Source organism: Lactuca serriola, chromosome 8 (assembly GCF_051521515.1).
Source record: "Lactuca serriola cultivar US96UC23 chromosome 8, Lser_US96UC23_V15, whole genome shotgun sequence".
In the NCBI taxonomy this organism is placed as follows: Eukaryota; Viridiplantae; Streptophyta; class Magnoliopsida; order Asterales; family Asteraceae; genus Lactuca; species Lactuca serriola.
In genome coordinates, this window is record NC_136415.1 from 6,784,390 (window position 1) to 6,801,634 (window position 17,245).

The 17,245-nt window shown below is 33.6% G+C and overlaps 1 protein-coding gene across 1 annotated transcript; it reads left to right on the top strand.

Moving 5' to 3' along the window:
* The first annotated feature begins 13,207 nt into the window (after positions 1–13,207).
* Positions 13,208–15,240, top strand: LOC145070974 (acyl-CoA-binding domain-containing protein 1-like). The gene is made up of 6 exons (XM_079017924.1): positions 13,208–14,072; positions 14,205–14,310; positions 14,417–14,496; positions 14,585–14,676; positions 14,781–14,878; positions 14,963–15,240. The coding sequence occupies exons 1-6, from the start codon at positions 13,564–13,566 to the stop codon at positions 15,077–15,079; spliced, it is 1,002 nt and encodes a 333-aa protein (XP_078874050.1). The 5' UTR covers positions 13,208–13,563; the 3' UTR covers positions 15,080–15,240.
* The last annotated feature ends 2,005 nt before the right edge of the window (positions 15,241–17,245 follow it).

The following is a 17,245-nucleotide window of genomic DNA, read 5'->3' on the forward strand; positions in this document are numbered from 1 at the left end:
ATGTTACACGTGTTGGATATATATGTGGTAATTTATGAGTAGATTAGTGTCGTTGGTTATATAGGAGAAACCGAATAGAACTGGATTATTTGAAATATGTGTGTTATGAGAATCATATATATATATATATATATATATATATATATATATATATATATATATATATATATATATATATCATAATACACATATTTCAAATAATCCGGTTCGGTTCGGTTTCTTTCGGTTTTACCAAACCCAAAACGAAATTTTCGGTTTTCGAAAAATCTAAATCCAAACCGTCGGTTTATGCCCTATGCATCTACCTATGTCTATGCCTATGCCCATGCCTAAGCCTTTTGCATCTACTTATACTTAGACCTATGTGTATGCCTATGCCCATGCATATGCCTAATCGTATAGTAGGGGATCTCACATATACCCCCTTCTACGTTAGTAGGGGTCTTCACATATTCCCCCTTTTACCTTAGTAGGGGTACTCACGTATACTCCTTCTACTTTAGTAGGGGTTCTCACATATACCCCCTTCTACTTTAGTAAGGGGGTATATGTGAGAACTCTTACTAAGGTAGAAGGGGGTATATGTGAGGACCCCTAAATAGGGCCTATGCCTTAGAACCCCTAGGGACCATATACGCAATAAAATTATAAAATTATATAATGAAGACCGTCCGAGTTAAAAAAAAATTAGTATAACCCCTTTTACCTTAGTAGGGGGTATATGTGAGAACCCCTAGCATATGCCATGTCGATGCCCTTTATCTATGCCTATGCATATGCTTATGCCTATGCCTATACACACCAACCCATAAAAAGTGACATAATGTGCTTTTGACGACCTAATGTGCTTTTGACATAGGCATAAGTCATTGGCATGAGATAGGCATGTGTATAGACATAGGCATGGACATTGGCATATGTATGGGCATAAGCATATATGCCTAAGCACATGCATATATCCACGCCTATACCCTTTGCATATGCCTAAGCCTATGCTCATGCGTTTGCCCATGCCTACGCCCTATGCACATATGCATATGCCCTTTATCTAGCCTATGCATATGCTTATGCCTATGCCTATACACACCAACCCCTAAAAAGTGCCCTAATGTGCTTTTGACGATCTAATGTGCTTTTAACAACCTAATGTGCTTTTGGCCACCGAATGTGCTTTTGACATAGGAAGGTAACTCGCCTCGAATGCAGGAGCTTACTTTAAGAAATCCATAGCTACTGCTCTGACCATTTTACCCTTGGCCCAATAAGACTTTACGGTAGAAAGGAGTATTCGTGAGAACCCCAAAGGAGGTATACATGAGAACCCCTACTAAGGTAGAAGGGGTTATACATAGGAACCCCTATTACCGTTAGAAGGGGGTATATGTGAGAACCCCTACCATGGTAGATGCATAGGGCATAGGCATGGGCATAGGTATAGGCATAGGGCCTATGTGATTGGTTTAAGCCAAAAGAACACCCTATGTGCTCATGCAAACCCTAATGCTTGGATCTAGGTTTCTCTATTGTACATGAAATTCATCCAAGACTTGCAAACCCTAGATCTAGTGTCTATAATTCGAAATTGACATAACAAAACAGATCTAGATGACTACCTCTTCTTCAAGGCTTGAATCTTCTTGTCCTTGGAGCTTAGAGTCACAAGTGTCACTCCTCTAATGGCTTACAAACACCACAAGCAAGAGGATGATCTTGGAGAGAGGTTGGAAGCTCTTGAAATCGGCTCTGGTACTCTTAGAAGTATGGGTAGCCAATTTCTGAAGCCTAAGGGGTTTATTTATACTTGTCCTGCTAGGGTTTCAGTCAAAACCCTAATTGGATAGCTAAGGCCTTAAGCAGTCCAAAAAACCATCCAGAACAAAGGCCTTGGACGAAATTAGATGGGCTCCCACTCTAATTATCGTCCACCCCTTAAATCCAAAAAGATTCTCAGCCTAAATCAACTATCACACAATTGACAGTTCCAGTCCTCTTTATTTAATTAATCTTTTTTTAGCCACATAATTAATTATTAATCAATTATTGTCTAATATTAATTAAACTATATGATTTCTCTTTTAATATATTATTCATATAACATATTAATAAATCATAATAACCTCTTTATTCATAAATCATCCTATCATGTTGCTTTGGTGAAGGCAACCCAAAAGGACCATGCACAACCGGGTCAAGTACTTACCAAATATAGTTACGGGCTTAGACACCAATCCAACAGTCTCCCACTTGGATAAGTCTAGTAACAACAAATGTAAATACAATCCGATTAGCAATCATAGCTCTCAAAGACACTGTTAAACTCTGATCTTATCAGTAATCTGTCCTTTAAATAAGGGATCGTATAATCCTATGTTCTAGATATCGTGCGGACAATTACATGGAACATAGTCATACTTATCGTCTAGCAGTTTGTTTCTCGATCTCAGATTCGTTTGACATAGAACTTAATTGAACACATCAATTCAGTCCTGACCGGGCCCGACACACAAGTCAAACCAAATCATCGAGGGGCCTGATATCGCTTTTACCCTCTTAAGATAAAAGGAACAGATAAACGACTTATATGCATTTATTATCCACTAATCAAATCATACACAACAATGCATTTTATAACATCAAGTTACTGATGCGTTTACACATTATCAATGCACGACCAATTAGCAAACAATAAACCATATATCTAGGTTTTAAGACCATATGATATTATCGTCTTGCGATCACTCGTGATAAATTCCATGAAGTGATTCCAGCAAGCATGGGTTTATTCCAATGCTCAAATCAAGTTCATAAGCACTCATGAACGTTGTAGCAAACTTTTGTCATGTCTAATACACTTTAGACAATCTACACACCAATTCATGACAGTCTTCATCCATACCTACTTCCAACATATGAACGACTGTGGACTGTTCGAATAATCTTATTATTCAGGAAGTCAAAACATGCAAAATGAAACAATATGTAAACAATTAATATAAGACAGTAACATTACGGATAAATAATACTTTTTTATTTAATCATTGAATGTTAATAACAAACTTTGACTAAATCATCGAGAGGCCCACATATATCGCTTTTATCCCACATTGGGTTAAAGGAATAGATAAACTTTGACTCATATGCTTGCTTGCGTTCACTAATTGAACCACACACAACAATAAGTTTTACAACACCAAGTTACTGGTGTGTTTACTTATTATCAATGTGAAACCGACCAACAAATAACAACTCACACGTCTCGGTTTCAACAATATACAATATTATTGTCTCACTAATCACTCGTGATAAATCCATGAAGTGATCCAAGTGAGCGTGAGTTTAATCCAATACTCTAATCTTGTCAAAGCACTCATGAACTCTGCAGCAAACTTGTGTCATGTCTAAACACTTCAGACAATCTACAGATAAATTCATGACAGTCTTTCTTCATACCTACTCCCAACGTATGACCGACTGTGGATGTTAGAATAACCTAGTTATTTTGGAAGTCAAAACATGCAAACTGAAACATAACAATAATACTTAATCCTATATGGCCCCAAACTTTTGAGAGTAAATAAAACACTTCTATTTATCCACCATATTGATTACTCATTATTTATCATTTAATGTTTCGGATAATCAACTCATTACTTGAATAACAACAATTGTCCCATGCTCCAAGCATGCACACTTTGTTTCCTATGGTCCATGCTTTGTGAAATAGATCAATTGAAAAACTTTTCCAATGATGCTCATTTCACAATTCCCAATCCTTATCATATGTGTAAGAACACAAGGTTCTTTGCTACTCTCCATTACCTATTATGGTAGTGATCATCGAAGTGATGATCTCGTACCTTTCTTGCCTAGCGCTCTGGTGGTACCGGTCCAGCAAGTCTTGATGCATTTCATAGGGATACATGTCCTCATAGGAATTCTGGAGTTTTGCAGTTATAGTTGCCAACATGATGCAATGGACCTTCGTAGCATCACGCTCATGGGCTTCAAAGGCCGCAATCTCTTCAACAGAGGCAGTGTTGACGTTAATTTCCTTTAGCTTCTCATCGAGGACATACTCTTTGTCCTCGTAACGAGTGACCATTCAGATGGTGCGGATCCAATCATTGAAATTGGACCCGTCAAAGATCACTCTCCCACACAAGTTCATGAGTGAGAACGAGCCGAAGGAATTTGATCCGGAAGCATTGTTGTTGACGTTCGACATCTGAAAAGGAAAAAGAGCAAAGTTTGATTAGAAATGAATCCCCAATTAAGCACCCAAATGAGAAATTAGGGCTAGGATCCAACAACATTATTTACAAATTAAAAGAGGGATACCGTAATCTAACAAGTAAATAATTTGAAGGTAAGTGAATGACGATTCACTAATTCTCCACCATGAAAAACGAAAAAGAGATTAAATTTTAAATGTATTGAAAACTCTTATATGTTTTAAGATTCATTTAACTTTTTAATGGCATGTTTAAATCTCGATATGCCCCTCAAGTTTGTGACTGGGATGCCGAGGATCGCAAAGCGGTGTGTGAATAACCATGCAAATGTACATGGTGCCCTCATTGTTACAGTCACCTATTCGGTGTGCCGATTAACCACACACACTCCATCGAACTATGACAAACAATGAGTCACCTTTTGCCACCTTTGCTTAGAACCCAATTAGTGTGCCAGTTAACCACACACGCTCCACTAACGTCTTAGCAAGGGTACAAAGTGTAATTTCATGGAATTACATCAATTCACTTTTGCCTAAACTAACTAAGATTGAGAATTTTGTAAAAACATTTAGTTACTTTTGTAAATTCATTATACTTTTAATGACGAAAGGATTACCCTACCCTACCCGTTCGGCTAACGACCCTCCACCAATCATGGAAGCGGTGGGTGAGAGGGGACACCCATTAAACGGCCATTTTATAGGCCATAACCTTATACCTCCCTTATAGATCGGCTTCGTGAATGAGGGCTACTAACGGTAAGATTAGCATTTAAGTTTTATATATATATATATATATATATATATATATATATATATATATATATATATATATATATTAATCTTATAATATTATAAAGTATAAGGTTGAATTTTAAACTTGTAAAAATCTAGGGTTTGAAATTTAAATAGTTCAAATTAAACTTTTAATCAAAAAATTTTAATTTCAAAACTTGAGGGCAATTTTTGAAGATATTCAAAACACATAGGATCAAACAGAAAATAATTTAAAATTAACATTTAATTTAATGATTATCTAAATTTTACCTAATCAATTTTATTCACAAGATAATTCATCAAATAATTTAAATAATCAATTATTATCACATAAGGAATTTATTATTGAAATAAATGGTAATTATCTTTTGTTTTGGAAATGATAAAAATATAACAACAATAAAATTCGGATTTTGTTACTCAAAAATGATTTTGGCAATTATCCTTAAGCAAAACAGCAAGAAATCCCGAATATCCCTCTGTTTGACGCTCCGACTCGCCGAGTCACTAAGTGGACTCGCCGAGTCGGACTGGCTCACCTAGTTCAGCTAGTGACTCGCCGAGTCAGGTCGGGCAGAAGGCAGAAAAATGATTTTCAGAGAGGATGAACAAGCAAAGCATCAATACAAAAGAAATCAAACAAATCTCTGATACCACTGATGGGTTTGAGCCAAAAGAACATCCTATGTGCTCATTCAAACCCTAATGCTTGGATATAGGTTTCTCTATTGTACATGCAATTCATCCAAGACTTGCAAACCCTAGATATAGTGTGTATAATTCGAAATTGACATAACAAAACAGATCTAGATGATTACCTTTCTTTAAAGCTTGAATCTTCTTGTCCTTGGAGCTTAGAGTCACAAGTGTCACTCCTATAATGGCTTACAAACACCACAAGCAAGAGGATGATCTTGAAGAGAGGTTGGAAGCTCTTGAAATCGGCTCTGGTACTCTTAGAAGTATGGGTAGCCGATTTGTGAAGCCTAAGGGGTCTATTTATACTTGTGCTGCTAGGGTTTCAGTCAAAACCCTAATTGGATAGCTAAGGCCTTAAGCAGTCCAAAAAACCTTCCAGAATAAAGGCCTTGGGCGAAATTAGATGGGCTCCCACTCTAATTTTCGTCCACCCCTTAAATGCAAAAAGATTCTCAGCCCAAATCAACTATCACACAATTAACAGTTCCAGTCCCCTTTATTTAATTAATCTTTTTTAGCCACATAATTAATTCTTAATCAATTCTTGTCTAATATTAATTAAACTATATGATTTCTCTTTTAATATATTATTCATATAACATATTAATAAATCATAATAACCTCTTTATTCATAAATCATCCTATCATGTTGCTTTGGTGAAGGCAACCCAAAAGGACCATGCACAACCGGGTTAAGTACTTACCAAATATAGTTACGGGCTTAGACACTAATCCAACACTGTGCCCTAGAACCCTGAACCCCTATACGATTGGGCATAGGCATGGGCATAGGCATACACATAGGTCTAAGTATAAGTAGATGCATTGGGCATAGGCAAGGGCATAGGCATAGGCTGATGCATAGGGCATAGGCATGGGCATAACGTAGAAGGGGGTATATGTGAGAACCCTTACTATACGGTTGGGCATAGGCATGGGCATAGGCATACACATAGGTCTAAGTAGGGGTCCTCACATATACCCCCTTCTACCTTAGTAGGGAACTCACGTATACCCCCTTGTACTTTAGTAGGGATTCTCACATATACCCCCTTCTACTTTAGTAAGGGTTATATGTGAGAACCCTTACTAAGGTAGAAAGGGGTATATGTGAGGACCCCTAATTTTTTTTAACTCGGACGGTCCTCATTATATAATTTTATTGCGTATATGGTCCCTAAAGTACATTGGTGGCCAAAGCAATTTGCCTAAACCCATGCATGTGTCTGTGCCTATGCTTATGCCTAAACCCATGCTTGTGCCTATGCCTATGCCCTATGCATCTACATATACTTAGACCTATGCGTATGCATATGCCCAATCGTATAATAGGGGTTCTCATATATACCCCTTTCTACGTTAGTAGGGGTCCTCACATATACCCCTATCTACCTTAGTAGGGGTACTCACGTATACCCCCTTCTACTTTAGTAGGGGTTCTCACATATACCCCCTTCTACTTTAGTAGGGGTTCTCACATATACCCCCTTCTACTTTAGTAAGAGGGTATACGTGAGAACCCCTACTAAGATTTGGCTTACAGTTTTAGCTTATGGTTTCAGGTATTTCTGAGGATCGTGGGAAGGTGATGGCGTGATCGTACACATCTTCCTGTTTTGACATTGGATCTTGGGGAAAACTCTATTTTGAAATAATACTTTTGGGAACAATTACTATTTTGTAAAAAATGATGATGAATGTTTTTTTTTTGAAAATTTTAAATTATTATGATTTTTGAGTGTTACAAAATGACAAAACATTTTTTTTCTATGGGTATGTTGTGCCCAGATAAGTGTTTATGACTTACAAGGACGCCATATCAAATGTGGACGGTGATGATACCAAGTTCATGCTCTAAACTTCGATCTTAGATGGATATTGACTCTATGAAGTATAGAGAACAAGTCTTATTATTATCATGGTTCTACTTTTAGTAGAGAAAGAAGGAATACATCCTTGCATACTCGTGGTCGATATTTATAGGAAATATAATTATGAGAGTGTGTTCTTCCAAATGATTTATTTAGTAGTTACCTTGTTAAGGATCACGATGTATGTTGGTATACTTATAAGATAATATATATTGGATTTAATGTCCTAGTAGATGTAATGACTTGGATTTTCTAACATTATATCTAAGGAAATTATTAGAGTTTTATCTATAATTACAAAGTTATACTCTTATTAAAACACTTTAAATCCCAGGTTTAATCACGGGTGTATAATAAAATCTATCTATTAATTGAACCACAAGGAAAATTTTAATTTAATAAAATTATTCTGCTAGTCTAGGTCGTTATACTCCTATTTTCTCACATACCGTAGCTACTACCTGAACCTGCAAACATGAAAATATCTACTACATCAGACCACATGTTTGGTGAGTTGTATTCTAATTTGTTTTCATGTTTCATCTACTATTTCTTTATTTTCTCTTCTTTCCCTTACTCTGCAATCTAAACTCTTTCTCTTAATATCATGCACTGCTATTCTTCTCATCCATACTATATTTTTTCTAATCTTTTCTCAAGCCATGCCCTAATCTCAGTCTTTATCATTTCATCTTTCTCTGTTCTTCTATTCTTCTCATGCCTTAGCATTCTATTATTTCTCCTCATACTCTATCTTTTACTCTTCTTTTTTACTCTTTCCTTTTCATCTCTTACTATTTCTCAACCTCTTCTCAAGCTCTGTATATATACTCTATCTTTGCCTCTACCTCTATATTCTATCTACTCTTATCTTTATCTTTATATTATTCTCCATACTTTATCTCATCTCATTTTTCTCTACTATTCTCTATACTATTAGCATGCTCTTCTTTATCTCTAACTATGTTCTTCTCATATCTTAGACTCTTAGCATGCCTTCTCATACTCTTCTTGCTTCATCTCATACGTTCCATCTTAATCCCTCATGAATCCATTGGAATTCCCTTTCTTCTCTTGAAATCTGTTATAGATTTCTCTAAGTTCTTACAAATAACTCTCTTATCTTTTTCATCTTAAGGAACCTTTCCTATATCCCCTTTAACCATACACAATCTTTATTCTCGCATGAATCATCTATCCACATCCCTAATTGGGTGATCATCTCTTTCCCTTTCAGGGACATAATCTCATTCCCGAAGGAATCATACTCTTATTACCATAGGAATCATACTCTTTGTTCCCGAAGGAACATCTATCCTATTCCCGAAGAAATCATCTTTATGCTCATCTCCATCTTTATTATGTGACTCATCATATAATAATTATCCCATGGACATTTTGTTTCTTTATCTCATCAAGATATCTTCTAATACCTCTAGTACTTAACTCATTAAGTACTTAATCTTTATCTATGTCTATTAACATATAGGTATTCTGCACAATATCATTCATGCCTAGACATACATACATACATACTCTTATGATTATATTACATATAATCATACTCTATCTCTATCTACCATCTCTTAGGTATTAACAAATACCTTTCTCATCATCTACTCATACATAATCTACTACATGGTTTTAACACATACCTCGTACATACTCTAATTATACGTACATGCTCTAATACCCTTCCTTACATGTATAACCACCATCTATCTTCATCTCATTTCTTGAGGACATTCACTTAGTGCCCCAAGATCCAACATACATGCACACACACACACACACATATATATATATATATATATGTATGTATGTATGTATGTATGTATATGTATGTATGTATGTATGTATGTATGTATGTATGTATGTATGTATGTATGTGTTTATAAAAATATAAACATACATAATCTAATGAGAGTGTGAAAATTATAACTCATCTTGGCTCCATTCTTCAACTGATTCATCTTGATCTAGATTTTTTGATTTTGGGCGTATTCATACACATATACAAGTTCTTAATACTGGTCTTAGCCTATTAAGAACTTATCTACTTCTTAATGTTAAAATGATCACTTAAATGATCTTAATTCTAACATTTCATTCTTTACTTTTGAATTTAATCCTATCAATGAATTAAGTACCTAATAATATACAATTCATTATAATCTAACATCTAATGCATCAATTCAACATAATCACTAGTTAAGGGTTTCAAACCCTAAATTCACATATGTAGATTGCATCTTGGAAATCAGTTATAGAGGTTGTTCATAGCCTCTAAAAACTTGATTAAACATTACTAACAAGCTCTCTTAACATAATCTTACAATACAATCTTACACAAATAACCCAATTCATCAAAACGCCTTTAAGCCCTAATTAGCTTAATTATGGAGAAAATGATTACCTTGTGAGTTTTCCATGTTAAACCCAAGCCATAAGCAACCATAATCTCCCTTTGATCGTTCTTCCTTCTCCAAATCATTGGAGCCCATCTATAGGGGGTTTGGGATTGCTTATGACAAGAATGAACCCTTAATTGAGGTTTTGATTTGTTGCGACACCATGCCGCAATGAGCTCTTTACCACGTCGTGGTGCGTTAAATGAACTTGCGGTTAGCCTATAATTGATATGTGATGACTTCCCACAACAACATCCTTTTTGGGTTGCTCGTAGAACTAGTAACTGAAAAGAATAACATTTGGAAAGAGAGGTTGATTTATTAATTTATTATATGATTAAAAAATAGCAATAAATGATTAGTTAATAAATTATATGATTAATATATTAACTATAAATAATATTGTTTAATTAACACTTAATCAAAACTTAATTGAAATTGGTTTTGGGATTAATTGGATTACTTAAAGGTGTGAGGACTAATTGTTCAATAGTTGAGCAAGAAGGAATTTCAGCCTCTTCCATATAGGGTGGATGATTTTAGGAGATGTTAAAAGACATCTAAAATATTCCTTTTGAAGAAAAGGAAACTGGATAACCACCCGAAATTAAAATATTATTATTTTATTCAGGATTAGGGTTTCAAGGGTTATCCTATCAAGTATAAATAGGAACCCTTGGGTGCCTAGATTTTGTCCATGCCATATACCAAAAGGATAGCCAAAAATCTGATCCTACTCTGCTCTTTCCTCTTATGTTCTTGTTGCGAGCTTCTCAAGTCAACAAAGGAAGGAATCAAGCAAACTTGTTTGCAATAACAAGTTACAGGTATGTAACCCTAGTTTATTGTTTTCGAAATTAGTAGGGTTTATGCTAGTATTGTTAATCTCATTAGGTTGCATGTGCACAATCTTAATTGTTAAGTGTTTTCCTGATTGAGCAATTTGTTGTAATCTAAGAAAACCATCAACTTGGATCTCTGTAAGTCCATAAGTTCCTATCTTTTTGTCCAACTCTTCTAGATCTAGGTTTTTGAGCATGTTTCTTCAAGGTTGCTTTTTTTTAGAGTGGATGGATCCTATAAAGTTAGCAACTTTATGGATCCTTTAGGTCTCAATGTGGTCATATGTTCTAGATCTGAAGTATTATGATGCTTTGGTTTCATGCATGAGATTTTGATCTCTTCCTTATCATTTTGACCTAACTGGAGTATATGATATGCTTTGGACATGCATGTACATAAAGCAAGGGTTTTTATAATGTTTATGAGTGTTATGAAGCCTTTTAGAAAGGATCAGTATGAGGGTTAATGGATTAAGGGCTTAATCCATTAAGAGGTCCAAAATAGATCCCACGAAGTGGTTGATGGATTTCTCGCGACTGTTTTGTTGTGACAATGCCACGGTGTGGTTATGCTTGGCCACAACGTGGCAGCCAATTAAGGTTGACTTCAACCGTTGAATTTTTGACCAATTTGACTTTTGGTCAAACCTGGGTAGAATTGAGTAATTGACTAGGGATTAGTCTCAATTTGACATTGGGTAGTTTGTGTTAGATGTTTTGTTGTTGAGGTTTATTTTTGAGCTTCTGCTGGTTAGCTCAAGTGAGTTTTCTCACTATACTTGTATTGTAGTATGTATCCTTTGTATGTTAGGATGTTGATATGTTATAGCGATATGTTAGGCATTGAGATTTGTTATGATTACATATGCTTGTTTTTGTTATTATTAGGTGTATATGTCGACATTTTATGGTTGGGTTGAGGCCTTCCAGCTGTGTGTTGAAGGTCACGAGGCCTGGGCGGTCCAGGTCATTACTGTAAGCCCAAAGGGAGTGGTCCAGCTTGATAATGTAGGCTCTAGAGGGCGATTCAAATTTGTGCTGAAGGCCCAGTGGGCGGTCTAACTTTGTGATGTAAGACCAAGGAGAGCGGTCTAGCTTTGTGTTGTAGGCCCAAGGAAATTGGTCTAGCTTACTGTTGTAGGCTCTAGAGAGTAGTCCAGCCTTGTGTTGTATGCTCTGATGGCGGCCTAGCTTTGTGTTGTAGGCATTGTGTGCATGCATTGTATGTGTATTTTTGTATGATGTATTTTGGAGAACTCACTAAGATTTGTGATTACAGTTGTGTATTAAATGTTTTTCAGGTACCGGCTAGTGAGGATGCAAATGCGAGACTGTAAACACATGCATTAATAATTTTAAGATTTAAGATTCCACATTGTTTTCCCTTATACATCTAATATGGAATTATGGTCTTTAAATAAATGGTTTTGACTTGAATGTATTTTATGAAAATAAATGTTTATTCTATTTTAAAAATGAAAATTTTATATAGAAATTGGGAGGTAACACCCTTATTCATAATTAAAACAAGCATCACTATTATCAAGCACATATATATCCCTAAATTATAATCCAATAAATATGTGTACGGTCACAACTTGGAATTATGAACGAACCCAATTTTTATCTCTACTTGAAGTCATTATAACAATAAATAAAATATATGACTATATGATTTCCACTAACACCATTACAGTGTGCTAATAGTAAAATATAATGAGCAACTCTATAAATTCTTTTACAACATCATCATGAAGTAATTCGACATCATAGTTGCGTGTGGAAAATCGAATGATAACATAATCTGATTAGTATAATATGCTACATGTATGTTTCTGCCACCATATTAACCAACACATAATGGTTTATAAGCAGATCCAAGAAAGCTCATAAATTATATCGAGGCATACTCTAAAATACCATTAAATATTAATATCTCATGCTCCGTCAATTACAAAGTAAAAAAATAAAGTTATTTTGTTTCTCTATTTGATTTTCGTTCGAAGGAAATCGTATTTGAAAAGGAAAGTCTCCGTACACAATTATTTTTCTTCATACACAATAATTTAATTATATAGAGTTATTATATGAAGAAAAAATATTAAATACAAATCACCTTAATATTTGAAAAGTGTTCGATAGCATTAACAAGGTTTGATGTCAAAAGAAACTATGCTAACATTACCAACCATAGATAGTCAAGATCTACTAATATTCCACAAACCAATGAAAATGTAGGAGAGGCTTTTACGAAACAAATTAAAGGTTGATATATGTATTATGCCATCACAAAGTCCCATTTGTTCCAGTTCGTTGATTATATCCGATAAATCCGTTTTAAAGATGAAGCTTAACAAATTTAAAAAAATAAATACGAAATGTTGGACTTGGTTCATATTCTAAAATTTAAAGTAATCCCATTCAATTAAATCACGTGCGCGGCCAAAATACGCCAACGCTGTTACGTGGTCATCTGGTTCAAGTTTCTCAACCCTACGCCTGTTTCCGGCTATCTGCTTCACCGGCGCCGATTTCATCCATCCTCACTTCTCCTTTACACATTCTCGCTTTTTACTTCGTACAAAAATTTAGGGTTTTAGGTATCTATCTATTGATACACTCATCGCCACCAGTTTTTGATGCATTGAGTTTACAGAGCAAACAAAATCCCAACTCCGTTCCGCCATTCTTTTCCACGGTTCTTATTCGTACATACACCACAGGCATTCATGGCGATGGCTGACTGGCAACAGTATACACAATCCGTGGTTTTCGGTCTCGTTTTCTCTTTTCTTCTTGCCAAGCTCTTCTCAAGAATCTTCTCTTTCGGAGATGAAAACCCCCGTATAACTCACGCTAACCCTAGCGAAGAACAACCGGACGTAATTCCATCCGAACTCCATTGGAAATCGGCAGAAGAAGATAAAAGATCAGACGCGGAGTTCCCAAAGAAACATATCAGTAGCCCCCAAAAAGAGTCGTTGGTTGATCAACCAAAGAAAATTGCTGCGACTGGTAGTGATAGCGATGACGACTGGGAAGGTGTAGAGAGTACGGAATTAGACGAGGCGTTTGGTGCCGCCTCCGCATTTGTCGCGGCAATCACGGCGAATCGGTCGTCGCGGAAGGTTTCGAATGATTTGAAGTTGCAGCTTTATGGATTGTATAAGATTGCAACCGAGGGTCCTTGTAATGTTCCTCAGCCTTCTGCCATCAAGATGTCTGCTCGAGTTAAATGGTATAACATCTCAATTCTTTGAAATTAATATCAAAATATACCTAGTTCAATTCCAATTTCAGTTCCTGAAATCCAGATGCTTCTGATTTGGTATTTTTTTTCAATTTAAATACGCCTTAATGAATGTGCCAGGAATGCATGGCATAAACTGGGTGCTATGCCTACAGAAGAAGCAATGCACAAGTATATTGAAATTATTACTGAGCTTTACCCTACTTGGAATGATGGGTTAAAATCTGTAAGATGAAATTAACTCTCTCTCTCTCTCTTTCTTTTGTTTTAAGAAAGTTGTTGTATTTGTATGTGTCACCTTCATTCTCTGTTTGTTGTTGGCATAACCACAGAAGAGAAGAGACGGCGATTCTAACGAACCAATGGGGCCTGTTTTCAGCACTCTTATACACGAAGAATCTGGAAATGAGTTGTAAGAAGATTCATTGAACATTTTCTTATAATTTTTATTATGTATGTATAATACATATACATGAAGTAATAGATGTTAACATTATCAGAAAACTGGATGCTATACATGACTTTGCAAGAGAAGGTGATATGAAGAACTTGCTCAAATGTGTTGAGAGTGGTGTTTCTGTAAATACAAAAGGTTGTCAAATTTTTAATTTTTATATTTTATTCATGTCATATTATCAATTTATTATCACTCCAAGTATATAATATAATGTCATCATTTTCTTTTAAAATTTGTAGATAGTGAGGGTCGAACGCCTTTGCATTGGGCTGTTGATCGTGGGCATATTGATGTTGTACAATTACTATTGAGCATGAATGCTGATGTAAATTCAAAGGTACGATTCATATTAGATGGAATTAAAAGCTGCGTGTGATGTTATTTATGGCAGAATATTGATGTTGTTTGTGTTTATATGAAGGACAATGAAGGTCAAGCAGCATTGCATTATGCTGTTGTTTGTGGGAGGGAAGAAATTTTAGAGTTGCTTGTGAAGAGAAATGGTGGAGGTATAAAAGATGATGATCTATCTGTCTGATTCAAATTGGCCCTGTATCCAACCCTAGTTATGTTAACTCGACATATGGGTAATAGGAAGTGTTATTTTGTTGATTTCTAGTAATTTCCATGTTTAGGTATTTAATTAATAGGAAATGTTATTTTGTTGATTTTTAGTAATTGTCACGTTTAGGTATTTAATTCACTGTGTTTATGAATAGGTAGTTTAGTTAATAGTTAGGGAATGGCTAAATAAACACCCTCATTAACTAAAAACACAACCTATACTAAAACAACACCCTAATAAAAAAAAGTCAACAATGTCTTTTTATATTGAATTTTATATACCTAACTTTTTGTTTTTCTTTAATTTACGTGCCTTCTTTTTATTTTTATTTTATTTACTTTTTATTTTTCTTTTCTTTTTCATTTTATGCTTGAATATTAATATTTTTTTTGGAGTAATTAAAACATATATATATATATATATATATATATATATATATATATATATATATATATATATATATATGTTCACGTCTAGAACTTTATAGACAACTGAAACCTTACAATCCTGAAACACCTTTTATAACTATAGAGGATTGTTAGAGGGTATTAATTTTCTCTCGAATTATGCATTTATGTATTCATGAAGGATTGCTAATGCTATTGTTTTTTGCATCATATTTTTGTTTTTATGTATTAATTTATATTTAATTATTAAATAATATACAAATATATATATATATATATATATATATATATATATATATATATATGTTATTAATCTATATTAATTAAAAATAAATAATTAATCATTTATATTTAATTTATATATATATATATATATATATATATGTTTTAATTACTCCAAAAAAAATATTAATATTCAAGCATAAAATGAAAAAGAAAAGAAAAATAAAAAGTAAATAAAATAAAAATAAAAAGAAGGCACGTAAATTAAAGAAAAACAAAAAGTTAGGTATATAAACTTCAATATAAAAAGACATTGTTGACTTTTTTTTATTAGGGTGTTTTTTTAGTATAGGTTGTGTTTTTAGTAAATGGGGGTGTTTATTTAGCCGTTCCCTTTTCAAAAATGCTAATTAGTTTTTTGGTGTAAAAATTGATTTTTTTTTTTAAAATTAAAATATTTGAATTAGTTTATATGGAAGTATGGAACTAAAACCTACAAATTAGCAAATTGATAAAATGTTTTTTTTGGTGTTTTCAAACACCATTTATACGTGTAAAATGACTGAAAAAGATATCATATTGATTTTTCTTTGGTTTTTTTTTTTTAATAAGGATAAAAATGTTATCTAATTTCTACCTTTAAAACAACTTATCAAAAAATATCTATTGCCGGTACAGTAATGAAATAAACATATATATTTCCTTTTTTTGTTTTTGCAATACAAACACTTAACGGTGTTTATTACCCACATTAAACTATAATAACTAATAAACAATACACAAACATCTTCTAAATAGTCTTTCAGTTTGTCCAAATTTTGTTCTTATAAAAAAGTTACAAATGATATATTTCAGTTTTTGTTAAAACATCTGTTTAATAAATACTATATTTATTTTGTTAACATAATAAAAAGCTAAAATTCATAAGATCTTAATTCCTAATATAAAAATATATATTCATTATGAATAAACTTAAAATATCTTCCTCATTCCGTTTTCCGTTTTGTAATTCTTTAAATAAAGGATTAAATTACAAGGCATATATATATATATATATATATATATATATATATATATATATATATATATATATATATATATATATATCTTTGTGACCAAAGAGTTTATAGCTCAGTGGTATCGGTCGGGTGTTGTTTTCTCTCCTAAAAATTGATGGTTCAAGTTTCATTGGAAACATTAGGTTAAATTAAGAGTAGTTTAGAAGTAGAATAAAAATATATATATTTTTATGGGAGGAGTATATTAAATATTACAATTAAATAGTATTGTCAGGTTAAAACTTTGAATATGGGGTGGATATATGGGGCCATATAATTTTATTATATATTACATTATATATATATATATATATATATATATATATATATATATATATATATATATATATATATATATATATATAATGCATTTATAGTTCCAATCCTCTCTCCCTTTCTCTAGGGTTTTCAAAAACATTGTTTTTGGTCGTTTGTTTGCTTAGCTGGGAGAG

Bases quoted from the DNA above. Each gene is read 5' to 3' on its own strand.
- LOC145070974 (XM_079017924.1), top strand. From the start codon at position 13,564: ATGGCGATGGCTGACTGGCAACAGTATACACAATCCGTGGTTTTCGGT. The intron at 14,073-14,204 runs GTATAACATCTC...TGAATGTGCCAG, and splicing joins ATGTCTGCTCGAGTTAAATG to GAATGCATGGCATAAACTGG. The intron at 14,879-14,962 runs GTACGATTCATA...GTTTATATGAAG, and splicing joins ATGCTGATGTAAATTCAAAG to GACAATGAAGGTCAAGCAGC.